Source organism: Mizuhopecten yessoensis, unplaced genomic scaffold (genome assembly GCF_002113885.1).
Source record: "Mizuhopecten yessoensis strain PY_sf001 unplaced genomic scaffold, ASM211388v2 scaffold716341, whole genome shotgun sequence".
Classification (NCBI taxonomy): Eukaryota; Metazoa; Mollusca; class Bivalvia; order Pectinida; family Pectinidae; genus Mizuhopecten; species Mizuhopecten yessoensis.
This window is the reverse complement of record NW_018480068.1, coordinates 556586-572971: the sequence shown is the minus strand read 5'-3', so window position 1 is coordinate 572971 and position 16386 is coordinate 556586. Positions and strand designations below refer to the sequence as shown.

General features: G+C 37.8%; 1 protein-coding gene across 1 annotated transcript in view; it reads left to right on the top strand.

Moving 5' to 3' along the window:
- The first annotated feature begins 460 nt into the window (after positions 1-460).
- The window catches only part of LOC110443369 (protocadherin Fat 4-like), a 37008-nt gene continuing 21082 nt past the window's right edge, over positions 461-16386 (top strand). The window contains exons 1-5 of the mRNA XM_021487550.1: positions 461-622; positions 11175-11425; positions 12844-13072; positions 14212-14402; positions 15226-15346. Coding sequence (XP_021343225.1) covers positions 562-622; positions 11175-11425; positions 12844-13072; positions 14212-14402; positions 15226-15346 — 853 coding nt within the window. The 5' untranslated portion in view covers positions 461-561. The remainder of the gene's footprint in view (positions 623-11174; positions 11426-12843; positions 13073-14211; positions 14403-15225; positions 15347-16386) is intronic.

Below are 16386 nucleotides of genomic sequence, written 5' to 3'. Positions count from 1 at the left end.
TTGCGTTGCATAAAAGTGAAAGAATTTCTCAAGATTGAAATATAATTACAGCTCCTTCGAAACCAATGACATTTGAAATTATATATTATCGTTTATGCAAATCCGTTGAGGATTAAATTGTTGTTATGGGGTGATTTTAGTAAGCAAATAGTTCATTTACGCTAAAACGTATACAACGAGAAGAAAGACGTATATTTTGGTGCTCGGTGAGGCAAACTCGCTTACAAATCGATGCAAATCACTTCATGTTGGTCGCTTGCTTTTATTTGGTTGTATCAAAACCTTATCTGACCTTCTTGAAAAGGAAATGTACATAACAAAACCTAATACGTTTATTGTAAGTAACTAGGTATCGCTCTGTAAGAGAAAGCAAACCGATATCAAATACGCAACTCCCTGACGAAACTATTTAGTAAGGATTGAAACTTTCGAATATTCATAAGGCTAGAAACACGTCAGGTGTATGTATTATATATCAATAAAATTAAATGAACCACGGAATATAAACCAGGTAAACAGACAGCTATCCTACTATCACAGAGCGCGCATAGCTCGCGCAAAATGTGGAAACACAGAGGATTATTTACTCTATTGGTTTTAGTTGTTAATCTGCCGAAAACAGGTAAGACATTATTTTTCTTATTAATTCGATGGAGATAATTATCGAGAGAATTCATGGTTTACAATTCCTTTCTATATAGAAATTCACTTTTTTCGATAATGAAAAAAATAATTCAACATTTTTTTTCTTCTCACATTTGTACTTGTAATTGACTCGTAGCATTCCTAGTTGGAATTCAAACTTTTAACGGATTTTGTTTGCGAGAAAAATCGACTTCAGTATAAATCAAATGATCACAGACATATCAAAATATATAAAAAAATAAATAAATTACAAACTAAAAGCTAACGAAAAAAGGACAACAATAGGAAAGTTAAAAAATAAATAAAAAACGAACAGTGGAAAACATCTTATATCCAATGCATTGAATATTTATTTTGCAGGTTCATAAATTGCATATTTCACATATTAGCTGCTATTTGTAATGTGGTTTGATTTAAGAGAGTTGCGCCGTTAATTTATCCAAGTGAAAGACAGAAAATGGCCTTTTTACGTCTTATAGAAAGAGGTACGATGGCCAACACAATTTTCACAGTAAAAAAAGTACAACAAGTAAATTCATGACAGTGAACAAAGGTAAAGAGTAAGACTATAAAACGAATAACGACAGTAAACACAAGTACGACAGTAAACACAGGTACAACAGTAAACACGGGAACGACAGTAAACACAGGTACAACAGTAAACACATGTACAACAGTAAACACATTTATGACAGTAAACACAGTTACAACAGTAAACACATGTACAACAGTAAACACAGTTACAACAGTAAACACAGGTACAACAGTAAACACGGGTACAACAGTAAACACAGGAACAGCAGTAAAAACAGGTACGACAGTAAACACGGGTACAATAGTTAACACAGGTACAACAGTAAACACAGGTACAACAGTTAACACAGGTACGACAGTAAACACAGGTACAACAGTTAACACAGGTACAACAGTAAACACGGGTACAACAGTAAACACATGTACAACAGTAAACACAGATACAACAATAAACACAGGTACAACAGTAAACACAGACACAACAGTAAACACAGGTACGACACTAAACACAGGTACGACAGTAAACACAGATACAACAATAAACACAGGTACAACAGTAAACACAGGTACGACAGTAAACACATGTACGACAGTAAACACAGGTACGACAGTAAACACAGGTACAACAGTAAACACAGGTACAACAGTAAACACAGGTATAACAGTAAACCCAGGTATAACAGAAAACACGGGTACAACAGTAAACACAGGAACGACACTAAACACAGGTACGACAGTAAACACAGATACAACAGTAAACACAGATACAACAGTAAACACAGATACAACAGTAAACACAGGTACAACAGTAAACACAGATACAACAGTAAACACAGGTACAACAGTAAACACTGGTACAACAGTAAACACAGACACAACAGTAAACACAGACACAACAGTAAACACATGTACAACATTAAACACGGGTACAATAGTAAACACATGTACAACAGTAAACACAGGTACAACAGTAAACACATATACAATAGTAAACACATATACAACAGTAAACACATATACAACAGTAAACACATGTACAACAGTAAACACATGTACAACAGTAAACACAGGTACAACAGTAAACACAGGTACAACAGTAAACACAGGTACAACAGTAAACACAGGTACAACAGTAAACACATATACAACAGTAAACACAGGTACAACAGTAAACACAGGTACAACAGTAAACACAGGTACAACAGTAAACACAGGTACAACAGTAAACACAGGTACAACAGTAAACACAGGTACAACAGTAAACACAGGTACAACAGTAAACACAGGTACAACAGTAAACACAGGTACAACAGTAAACACAGGTACAACAGTAAACACAGGTACAACAGTAAACACAGGTACAACAGTAAACACAGGTACAACAGTAAACACAGGTACAACAGTAAACACAGGTACAACAGTAAACACAGGTACAACAGTAAACACAGGTACAACAGTAAACACAGGTACAACAGTAAACACAGGTACAACAGTAAACACAGGTACAACAGTAAACACAGGTACAACAGTAAACACAGGTACAACAGTAAACACAGGTACAACAGTAAACACAGGTACAACAGTAAACACAGGTACAACAGTAAACACAGGTACAACAGTAAACACAGGTACAACAGTAAACACAGGTACAACAGTAAACACAGGTACAACAGTAAACACAGGTACAACAGTAAACACAGGTACAACAGTAAACACAGGTACAACAGTAAACACAGGTACAACAGTAAACACAGGTACAACAGTAAACACAGGTACAACAGTAAACACAGGTACAACAGTAAACACAGGTACAACAGTAAACACAGGTACAACAGTAAACACAGGTACAACAGTAAACACAGGTACAACAGTAAACACAGGTACAACAGTAAACACAGGTACAACAGTAAACACAGGTACAACAGTAAACACAGGTACAACAGTAAACACAGGTACAACAGTAAACACAGGTACAACAGTAAACACAGGTACAACAGTAAACACAGGTACAACAGTAAACACAGGTACAACAGTAAACACAGGTACAACAGTAAACACAGGTACAACAGTAAACACAGGTACAACAGTAAACACAGGTACAACAGTAAACACAGGTACGACAGTAAACACAGGTACGACAGTAAACACAGGTACAACAGTAAACACAGGTACAACAGTAAACACAGGTACAACAGTAAACACAGGTACAACAGTAAACACAGGTACAACAGTAAACACAGGTACAACAGTAAACACAGGTACAACAGTAAACACAGGTACAACAGTAAACACAGGTACAACAGTAAACACAGGTACAACAGTAAACACAGGTACAACAGTAAACACAGGTACAACAGTAAACACAGGTACAACAGTAAACACAGGTACAACAGTAAACACAGGTACAACAGTAAACACAGGTACAACAGTAAACACAGGTACAACAGTAAACACAGGTACAACAGTAAACACAGGTACAACAGTAAACACAGGTACAACAGTAAACACAGGTACAACAGTAAACACAGGTACAACAGTAAACACAGGTACAACAGTAAACACAGGTACAACAGTAAACACAGGTACAACAGTAAACACAGGTACAACAGTAAACACAGGTACAACAGTAAACACAGGTACAACAGTAAACACAGGTACAACAGTAAACACAGGTACAACAGTAAACACAGGTACAACAGTAAACACAGGTACAACAGTAAACACAGGTACAACAGTAAACACAGGTACAACAGTAAACACAGGTACAACAGTAAACACAGGTACAACAGTAAACACAGGTACAACAGTAAACACAGGTACAACAGTAAACACAGGTACAACAGTAAACACAGGTACAACAGTAAACACAGGTACAACAGTAAACACAGGTACAACAGTAAACACAGGTACAACAGTAAACACAGGTACAACAGTAAACACAGGTACAACAGTAAACACAGGTACAACAGTAAACACAGGTACAACAGTAAACACAGGTACAACAGTAAACACAGGTACAACAGTAAACACAGGTACAACAGTAAACACAGGTACAACAGTAAACACAGGTACAACAGTAAACACAGGTACAACAGTAAACACAGGTACAACAGTAAACACAGGTACAACAGTAAACACAGGTACAACAGTAAACACAGGTACAACAGTAAACACAGGTACAACAGTAAACACAGGTACAACAGTAAACACAGGTACAACAGTAAACACAGGTACAACAGTAAACACAGGTACAACAGTAAACACAGGTACAACAGTAAACACAGGTACAACAGTAAACACAGGTACAACAGTAAACACAGGTACAACAGTAAACACAGGTACAACAGTAAACACAGGTACAACAGTAAACACAGGTACAACAGTAAACACAGGTACAACAGTAAACACAGGTACAACAGTAAACACAGGTACAACAGTAAACACAGGTACAACAGTAAACACAGGTACAACAGTAAACACAGGTACAACAGTAAACACAGGTACAACAGTAAACACAGGTACAACAGTAAACACAGGTACAACAGTAAACACAGGTACAACAGTAAACACAGGTACAACAGTAAACACAGGTACAACAGTAAACACAGGTACAACAGTAAACACAGGTACAACAGTAAACACAGGTACAACAGTAAACACAGGTACAACAGTAAACACAGGTACAACAGTAAACACAGGTACAACAGTAAACACAGGTACAACAGTAAACACAGGTACAACAGTAAACACAGGTACAACAGTAAACACAGGTACAACAGTAAACACAGGTACAACAGTAAACACAGGTACAACAGTAAACACAGGTACAACAGTAAACACAGGTACAACAGTAAACACAGGTACAACAGTAAACACAGGTACAACAGTAAACACAGGTACAACAGTAAACACAGGTACAACAGTAAACACAGGTACAACAGTAAACACAGGTACAACAGTAAACACAGGTACAACAGTAAACACAGGTACAACAGTAAACACAGGTACAACAGTAAACACAGGTACAACAGTAAACACAGGTACAACAGTAAACACAGGTACAACAGTAAACACAGGTACAACAGTAAACACAGGTACAACAGTAAACACAGGTACAACAGTAAACACAGGTACAACAGTAAACACAGGTACAACAGTAAACACAGGTACAACAGTAAACACAGGTACAACAGTAAACACAGGTACAACAGTAAACACAGGTACAACAGTAAACACAGGTACAACAGTAAACACAGGTACAACAGTAAACACAGGTACAACAGTAAACACAGGTACAACAGTAAACACAGGTACAACAGTAAACACAGGTACAACAGTAAACACAGGTACAACAGTAAACACAGGTACAACAGTAAACACAGGTACAACAGTAAACACAGGTACAACAGTAAACACAGGTACAACAGTAAACACAGGTACAACAGTAAACACAGGTACAACAGTAAACACAGGTACAACAGTAAACACAGGTACAACAGTAAACACAGGTACAACAGTAAACACAGGTACAACAGTAAACACAGGTACAACAGTAAACACAGGTACAACAGTAAACACAGGTACAACAGTAAACACAGGTACAACAGTAAACACAGGTACAACAGTAAACACAGGTACAACAGTAAACACAGGTACAACAGTAAACACAGGTACAACAGTAAACACAGGTACAACAGTAAACACAGGTACAACAGTAAACACAGGTACAACAGTAAACACAGGTACAACAGTAAACACAGGTACAACAGTAAACACAGGTACAACAGTAAACACAGGTACAACAGTAAACACAGGTACAACAGTAAACACAGGTACAACAGTAAACACAGGTACAACAGTAAACACAGGTACAACAGTAAACACAGGTACAACAGTAAACACAGGTACAACAGTAAACACAGGTACAACAGTAAACACAGGTACAACAGTAAACACAGGTACAACAGTAAACACAGGTACAACAGTAAACACAGGTACAACAGTAAACACAGGTACAACAGTAAACACAGGTACAACAGTAAACACAGGTACAACAGTAAACACAGGTACAACAGTAAACACAGGTACAACAGTAAACACAGGTACAACAGTAAACACAGGTACAACAGTAAACACAGGTACAACAGTAAACACAGGTACAACAGTAAACACAGGTACAACAGTAAACACAGGTACGACAGTAAACACAGGTACGACAGTAAACACAGATACAACAGTAAACACAGGTACAACAGTTAACACGGGTACGACAGTAAACATGGGTACAACAGTAAACACAGGTACGACAGTAAACACAGGTACAACAGTTAACACGGGTACAACAGTAAACACAGGTACAACAGTAAACACAGGTACAACAGTAAACACAGGTACGACAGTAAACACAGATACAATAGTAAACACATATACAACAGTAAACACAGGTATAACAGTAAACACAGTTACAACAGTAAACACAGATACGACAGTAAACACAGATACGACAGTAAACACAGGTATAACAGTAAACACAGTTACAACAGTAAACACAGGTACAACAGTAAACACGTGGAACAACAGTAAACACAGACACAACAGTAAACACAGGAACAACAGTAAACACAGATACAACAGTAAACACAGGTACGACAGTAAACACGTGGAACAACAGTAAACACAGACACAACAGTAAACACAGGTACAACAGTAAACACAGATACAACAGTAAACACGTGTACAACAGTAAACACAGATACAACAGTAAACACAGGTACAACAGTAAACACAGATACGACAGTAAACACAGGAACAACAGTAAACACGGGTACAATAGTAAACACGGGTACAACAGGAAACACAGACACAACAGCAGACACAGACACAACAGGAAACACAGACACAACAGCAGACACAGACACAACAGGAAACACAGGTACAACACAACAGTAAACACAGGTACAAAAGTAAACACAGATACGACACTAAACACATATGCAACAGTAAACACAGACACACCAGTAAACACAGGTACGGCAGTAAACACAGGTAAGACAGTAAACACAGACACAAACAGTAAACACAGGCACGACAGTAAACACAGGCACGACAGTAAACACAGACACAACAGTAAACACAGACACAACAGTAAACACAGATACGACAGTAAACACATATGCAACAGTAAACACAGGTACGACAGTAAACACGTGTACAACAGTAAACACGGGTACAACAGTAAACACAGGTACAACAGTAAACACAGACACAACAGTAAACACAGGTACGACACTAAACACAGGCACGACAGTAAACACAGGTACGACAGTAAACACAGGTACAACAGTAAACACAGGTACGACACTAAACACAGGTACGACAGTTAACACAGGTACGACAGTAAACACGGGTACGACAGTAAACACAGACACAACAGTAAACACAGGTACGACAGTAAACACGTGGAACAACAGTAAACACAGGTATAACAGTAAACACAGGTACGATAGTAAACACAGGTACAACAGTAAACACAGGTATAACAGGAAACACAGGTACAACAGTAAACACAGGTACAACAGTAAACACAGGTACAACAGTAAACACGGGTACAACAGTAAACACAGATACAACAGTAAACACAGATACAACAGTAAACACAGGTACGACAGTAAACACGTGTACAACAGTAAACACAGGTATAACAGTAAACACATGTACGACAGTAAACACTGGTACAACAGTAAACACGGGTACAACAGTAAACACAGGTACGACAGTAAGCACAGGTATAACAGTAAACACAGGTACAACAGTAAACACAGACACAACAGTAAACACATGTACAACAGTAAACACAGGTATAACACTAAACACAGGTACAACAGTAAACACAGACACAACAGTAAACACAGGTACGACGGTAAACACAGGTACAACAGTAAACACAGGTACGACAGTAAACACAGGTACGACAGTAAACACAGGTACGACAGTAAACACAGGTACGACAGTAAACATAGGAACGACAGTAAACACAGGTACAACAGTAAACGCAGGTACGACAGTAAACACATGTACGACAGTAAACACATGTACGACAGTAAACACAGGTACAACAGTAAACACGGGTACGACAGTAAACATAGGTACGACAGTAAACACAGGTCCAACAGTAAACACAGACACAACAGTAAACACAGGTACGACGGTAAACACAGGTACAACAGTAAACACATGTACGACAGTAAACACAGACACAACAGTAAACACAGGTCGACAATAAACACAGGTACAACAGTAAACACAGATAGAACAGTAAACACACGTACAACAGTAAACACAGGTATAACAGTTAACACAGGTACAACAGTAAACACAGGTACAACAGAAAACACAGATACAACAGTAAACACAGGTACGACAGTAAAAACAGGTATAACAGTAAACACAGGTACAACAGTAAACACAGGTACAACACGAACTTGTGATGATTCAGTCTAGAGCTATTGAACACCACGATTTAGTTAAAGCAGGTTCTTGTGCCATCGCAAATATTGGCGTTAGCTATACCCACAAGGACCTGACAACTACATTATTGATACCATCCTGATTTGCAATGCAGAACTAAGTCAATATCCAAATTTATTAAGTATGACCCGAAAAGGGGTAGAACAATGAGCACCGATCTGCCGATACACAGGGCAAGCTATTTTGATATTCACAGGAAATAAGGAAACCTACATTTTGAGGGTTTCTCCAGTAAATGAGGGACTGCACCAAAGACGGACCAATCTCTTTGAAACCCTTGTACATTAATTATTTGACCATTAAGTAACTGTGTGTAGACTGTCTGAAGTTTGTGAAGTGGCAAGCTCTCAGAAGAGATCGGAGCAACCGTTCCATTATCTAATTCTGTATAATTAGGTATCATTTATACTCAATTAAAATTTAGCAAATTCCAGACGTGGTTCTTACGAAAATGAAGAGCAATCAAAAACAAGTTCTAACGACCCTAACTTACACTAAAGGCTTTGTTTTTGCTATTTTACTTTAGACATATTGAAGAAACTCTTCTCTTTCTTTTATTCTTATCCCGCTATATATATGTAGACTTATATCATGACTCTTTTGTAGAGTTTTAAATCACACATGAGCGTACATGTACAAAGATATTCTTAACCGTCTTTACAGTTTTTATCACATGCAATGTGGCGTATATTTAGGAATACTTTCTGTTAACTAAATATTAAAATCAGACTTTTGCATGCAGGACGCCAGTTCTTCACAATAATGCTAGGATCAATTTATACACATGTGTCAGGTGACTACGCACTATAAATGTGATGCCCCTGTGTGGAATTCAGCTGAATTTCCCGATCAAGCTGCTATGACTCTCAATTACAAATTATACGTCATCACATGCTGTTTGACTGTGAAAACGGACCGACCCCGACTGTCATTTGTATTCTTGTTAAACCCAGTTCTGCAGGGTGGCCCACGTTAGTAACCCCGTTTACTGGTACATGATTCAGCAAGTCAGGTTTTACCCAATAGACATCTGCAGGAGACTACGCAAGATTTCGGCCACAAAACATTCTGATGACTGTTTTGATCGTCATTGATTCAATAACACAGTTGCGGCAAGCACCTGACTTTTATAACCATTTAATGTCTAGCCATATCATCACTAACACCGCACAGGCTAATCTTGACATTATACCTTAACCTGTGTAACGACATAATCTCTCACCTGTACAGGTGTTTATATCAAGTTGTAGGCATTTAAAAAATTTTTTATATTACCACATATTCCATCCTGTTAGTCCTAGTATTGTCATACTCATGCAAGTAGATCTGTATTCTCCAGGAAGAACTAGAATTTATTAAAATCGAGGAATTTCGCTCATTCAAAAGTAGAAGCAACTACAATACCTCAGTACCAACAATCGAAGCATGTGTCGTTATGACTGAGATTATGTAAGCGTGTTTTTTTAATGACTTGTGGGGAGAATGGTAGCTACTTGCGTCGAATTTTAAACTTCGAAGGTCTGAAACGCATTTGGAATTGGAATAAATATCTGCTACACGCAGAAAATATCGATGTCGCGGATGTATTTCTTAATATGTGAAAATAAGATAATGATTTAACTTAAACGAGTTTGTTTAAATGAAAACATTTTTATATATTGATATTGTCCGATGGGCTTGTATCGCTCCTCTAGTTTTATTTGTTATCTGAAGTATTTACAAAAACTTAAGATAATTTTAAATATCCTTCCTTTGTTATTGGGTCACACAATTGTAGTAACACTTCACTAAGGCGATAGAGGAACATATGTACACAATTTTGGTCATGATGGCGACTTTTCCAATTAACCTTAAAAAACAAGAACTCCTGTTTTTATTCAGAATATGAGAGGATAAATATTCAAACCAAGATGATGTACCAAATAGCAATCGTCTGTTGGAACTTATAATTACTTGAAAACAAACAATTGTAGGGCATGCAGCCATCTTTGGAATTGAAATTACAAGATGATAAGCAAACACATTCAGGAAGGATCATTTGTCAAACGTTTGGTTAAACTTTGTTGAGAAACTTGAGATTAATTGAAAGTGTTCCAACACTGTCTGTAATGGGTGTTGATCCCCAAGAAGGCTACACTCCTCACGTATAAAGCATTTGATTATCTGATCTCCACTATCAAACTCGCCGAAGATCGTTTGGTGAAAATCATATAAAAGGATAACTAAATGGTTTGACAATGCTGACCAAGAGAACGTTTTGTTACAACTGAATTAAATTATTCCAATAAGAAATATTTTGATAACAAAGCTTTCATCAAATTGAGCACCTTTTTACTGAAGTCAATTTATCGTTCTTTTTCAAAAGATACCTTGCAGCATGCAGATTATACATGCATGTGTTTTTTATTACGAAATTCTGGTTCGCAATCACCTGTGCTCTGTCCTCTCGACCTTTGTCGTAACCATAGTTACAGGTGCCAACACCGCCCCGGCATGCACCACCACGACCGACATCATCAACTTGTCGGAAACAACCATTACGGGAACGACGGTCGTCGACCTCACTCTAAATTGCGCCGACGTCGACACCGGCGCCGACGGGACGCTCTCATTTACCATCACCAGTGGTAATGGCGACGCAATGTTTAGTCTGACTACCGCCGGGGTTCTTACTCTGGACTTAGCGTTGGACTACGACGGCTTTACGAGGGCGTATAGTGTAAGTATTTAGTTCGTCTATTGCTGAAGGAAATGAAAAAAAAACAAAAAAAAAAAAACATTTTTGAAAATGAACCAATAACTCTGGATTGATCAGATAGGGCGTTGTACCGTTTTTCCCCCACTCAATGCAAATTACATCAGTAACTCTTGCTCCATATATTCCAGGTTTGGAAATAAATAAACTTTATGATAAAAAGTATTGGATTAGCAAGAAGTGTATATCAGGGGGAAATCCACAAGGGCTTAAAGACAGTTAGGAAATAGACACAATTTGAAGGCCAAATATATACTGAAGCGATTGTTAGAAAAACGATTACCAAGCAGTGATTACCAAACATGTTAATTACTCAACATATACAGGTGTGAAGCAAGGAAAGATGCAAATGTAAGTTTTGCTATGTGATCCAAGATGTTATATTACTTAATTATTCCACTGAAAAATTGTTATTGATATTATTTTTAAAGGTGAACAGTAACCTATTAGGCTAATGGTAGCATGCATCTCCTTTATAGAATAGTTCTACAGTAAATCATGTGAAAAGAATATCTTATGAATGGTGGGACTTGGATAGTGCATTGATGACACATTTGATTTTTGCATCAATATAAGTATTTGATAATATCAGTTTAAACATGAAAAGAGAGATAACTCTAACACAAATCACAGGTATAACATGTAAGGTAGCATATACCCTTAACACAAATCACAGGTATAACATGTAAGGTAGCATATGCCCTTAACACAAATCTTACTTGGGGTACTTGTACACAAATCATTGAGTTCTACATGTAAGGTAGCATATACCCTTGATACAAATCATCGGTAAACTTTGTAAGGTAGCATACACCCTTAACACAAATCATGGGTAAACTTTGTAAGGTAGCATACACCCTTAACACAAATCTTACTTGGGGTACTTGTACACAAATCATTGAGTTCTACATGTAAGGTAGCATACACCCTTAATACAAGTCTGAAGTAGTATATGTATCTTTACACAAATCATGGGTTCAATATGTATAAAGGTAGAATATACCTTTAACACAAATCAGAAGTATTACCGGTAGTCTATACACAAATATTTGGTTCATTGTAGCATATACCCTTAACACAAATTAGATCTTTAACATGTAATATAGAACATGTATTTAACACAAATAATGGGTAAACTGTGTAAGGTTAGTAGCATTAAAGATGAAAATCAATTTTAATTGACTGAGGTTGGGATGCTGAAGACATTACGCCATAGCCCTTTGATCATTGTGTGATTAACAAGTGAGATCATTTGAAGTGTACAGTGTTCCAAGTGCAGAGCAAATTTCCTTTAATGCATAGACATTTAAGAAAATGCAAACCTTACATTAACTTCCTAATTCAAATGTCTGTGTAACTATAAATATTTCTTTTGTTTGCAGTTGATTGTTTTGGTAAGTGACGGAGGAACACCCCCTCTCAGCCTCAGTATAACCGTGAATGTATTTGTGCTGAGTGCCAACGACAATGACCCAGGGTTCTTTGGTGGCCCTTACACGGTCACTGTGGACGAGAACGTGGCGCGGGGGGCTCTAGTGGCGCAGGCTAACCCGTACGACTTCGACCTGCTGGAGTCATTCAACTTCCAGTCGACATACTGCTCTATACTGGGTGAGGTATTTTTGTTATCAATGTTAGGGTTTTATTTGTTGTCAGTGTAAGTCCTTCTTTGAAATTCGAGGGGTTATGCCCTCTTACATTCTATGCCCCCTGGAATATGTCATGATGAAATCGGAGGCTCTGTATACGCCACTTTGATTTTGATCCAAGATCACTAGTTTGATCCTTTGAAGTACAGCAAAAGAATCATGCTGCAGCATAGCAGTAAAATTGACTAGCTTAGAAGTCAGTGTTGGTCCTCTGTAATCTTCACAGGACATGTATCAGCCTAGCGATTGGTCAGGTTTAATTACCTGCAACTGATGAAATAGGTAAGTGTGTGACTTTGTTTTTGCGATGACATACTCCAGTGGTGAAGAGAACATAAACAAGCATAACCCTCTGAATTTCAAGGATGGTGTACAGTATATCCTAAAGTGTTTCATCAGCTTCTCCTTGCTTTCATTAAAATAATATTTGAGTGAATTTCTTGTCTTGGAATTCTTCAGATTTTTAACTTGGCTTGTGATAATAATTTGAGGTTCTTATAATATTAATTCGAGGTTCTTATATACCGCTTTATCACAACCTAGTTCGTAGGTGGCCTCAAAGTGGTTCACAAATTATTATCCGTGGTTATATGGCTTTTGCAACCAGCCAATACCTTCCTCAACTTCCTGGGGAGCATACAGCCGGAGCTGCCATTTCGGCGCTCACAGCTAGCATTCTACAATTTTAGCACTGCCAAACCACATACTCATTTACTGCTGAGTAGACTGGAACAAGCGGAGTAAGTATCTTGCTCAAAGATACAACACAGTGCCGTGACTCGAACATGTAACCCTTCGGTCACGAGCCCGGCGTCCTACCACTAGACTACCGTGCCTCAGTCATGCATTTAATAACGCATTTATTTATCATAAACCTTCAAATGGCATATCTCAATGTTGTTGGTGGATGAACCCAAACTTTAGGGAAATCCTTCTTAGCCCGCACTCTGCCCAACATTGGGGGACTTTTACCCCCTCCCCCCCTCCCTCCCCCTTTGTTGTTTTATTCATTTGAAATTAGATTAACTTAACACTGTATCAGTTATCATTTTGTTAAGGCTGATGTGCCTCCTGTTGTAAAATGTATTATTTCATTTACAGCGGGAGCAGATTCCAGCAAGTTTTCTATTGACATCACCACAGGAACCATAACTCTGTTTGAGCCCCTCGACTTTGAGACAGCCATTCAACACACCATTGAGATTGAGGTGTACGATTTAGATATCTCGCCAGCTAAGACAGCCACAAGTACCGTCACCATTGATGTCAACAACGTCAACGACAATACTCCGGTATATATTATCACAAGTCATGTCCGTAGCCTGGCCAACTGATTGAGATTGGGTGTGGGTGTGGGATGTGGGGGTTGGGAAAGGGAAGGGGGCAACTTGGAACAGTGTTGAATGTGGTAGAGTAAAGCTACAGAATTTTAAGCATCATAGGGTCAGAAAATGTCGGTCAGCTGCAGGAAGGTGTCTCAATAATATCAGATGGGGGAGTAGCGTGGTAGCCTGTGTCGTTTTGACCTGGAAACTCAGTTGGTTAGATTAACAGTAAAACAATCAGTGAGCCAGGGATGGAATCCTGGTCTAGGCCTGTACAACACTGTTGGTTAGATTAACAGTATAACAATCAGTGAGCCAGTGATGGAATCCTGGTCTAGGCCTGTACAACACTGTTGGTTAGATTAACAGTATAACAATCCGTGAGCCAGGGATGGAATCCTGGTCTGGGCCGTGCAACACTTGGTTAGATTTTGTTTATTTCATCTTTATACTTTATCATTTTGCATAAAAGTCCTGCAAGGTATGATTTTCTTTTCGGAAATGATATAGTCATGACATCACAGCCGGTTTAGACAGGGATCCGGATTAGACAGGGGTCGGTTTAGACACCCAGTTAAGAGATTGAGCTTAGCTGTCCAATAACTTCCCATACTCAGAAGTTGTTGTAAACCAAAAAAACACAAAAAGCTGTTTCCAATGCATAGCTTTTGGCAGCTGCAAGGGGATCCTTATTATATACAAAAAATTGGTTGTCAATTATCATAAGTTTCCAGTATATATTTTTTGTACTTCCTTTTTCATTTTGATATTTTTTTTGGAAAATGTTCAGGTGTGTGCTCAGGTCACGTTCACAGCGACAATGTCGGAGACGACAGCAGCAGCAACCACGCTTCAAAATCTAGGGTGTACGGACGTGGAGGATATGAACCTGGTGTATCGTATCACTTCAGGTAAATCAGTACTGAAAAAAAAACCTAACTTGAATGATAGGTATCATTACTAAATAGATGTGTCTTCTTCGTGACTTAGAGTGTTATAGAAGATGATTTAACTACAATTGATTATATTGTGTCAGTAATGGTCATAGTGATAGAGGATATAGTTTGGACCGTAGAGTTATACTGTAATGAGGTAGGGTTATACTGTAATCAGATAGGGTTATACTGTAATCAGATAGGGTTATACTGTAATCAGATAGGGTTATACTGTAATCAGATAAGGTTATACTGTAATCAGATATAGTTATACTGTAATCAGATAGGGTTATACTGTAATCAGATAGGGTTATACTGTAATCAGATAGGATTATACTGCAATGAGGTAGGGTTATACTGTAATGAGATAGGATTATACTGTAATGAGATAGGGTTATACTGTAATCAGATAGAGTTATACTGTAATCAGATAGTTATACTGTAATCAGATAGAGTTATACTGTAATCAGATAGGGTTATACTGTAATAAGATAGGGTTATACTGTAATCAGATAGGATTATACTGTAATAAGGTAGGGTTATACTGTAATCAGATAGGATTATACTGTAATGAGATAGGGTTATACTGTAATCAGAAAGGGTTATACTGTAATGAGATAGAGTTATACTCTAACCAGATAGGGTTATACTGTAATGAGACATGGTTATACTGTAATCAGAGTTATACTGTAATCAGATAGAGTTATACTGTAATCAGATAGGGTTATACTGTAATGAGATATGGTTATACTGTAATGAGATAGGGTTATACTGTAATGAGATAGGGTTATACTGTAATCAGATAGGGTTATACTGTAATGAGGTAGGGTTATACTGTAATCAGATAGGGTTATACTGTAATCAGATAGGATTATACTGTAATCAGATAGAGCTATACTGTAATCAGATAGGGTTATACTGTAATCAGATAGGATTATACTGTAATGAGGTAGGGTTATACTGTAATCAGATAGGATTATACTGTAATGAGATAGGGTTATACTGTAATCAGATAG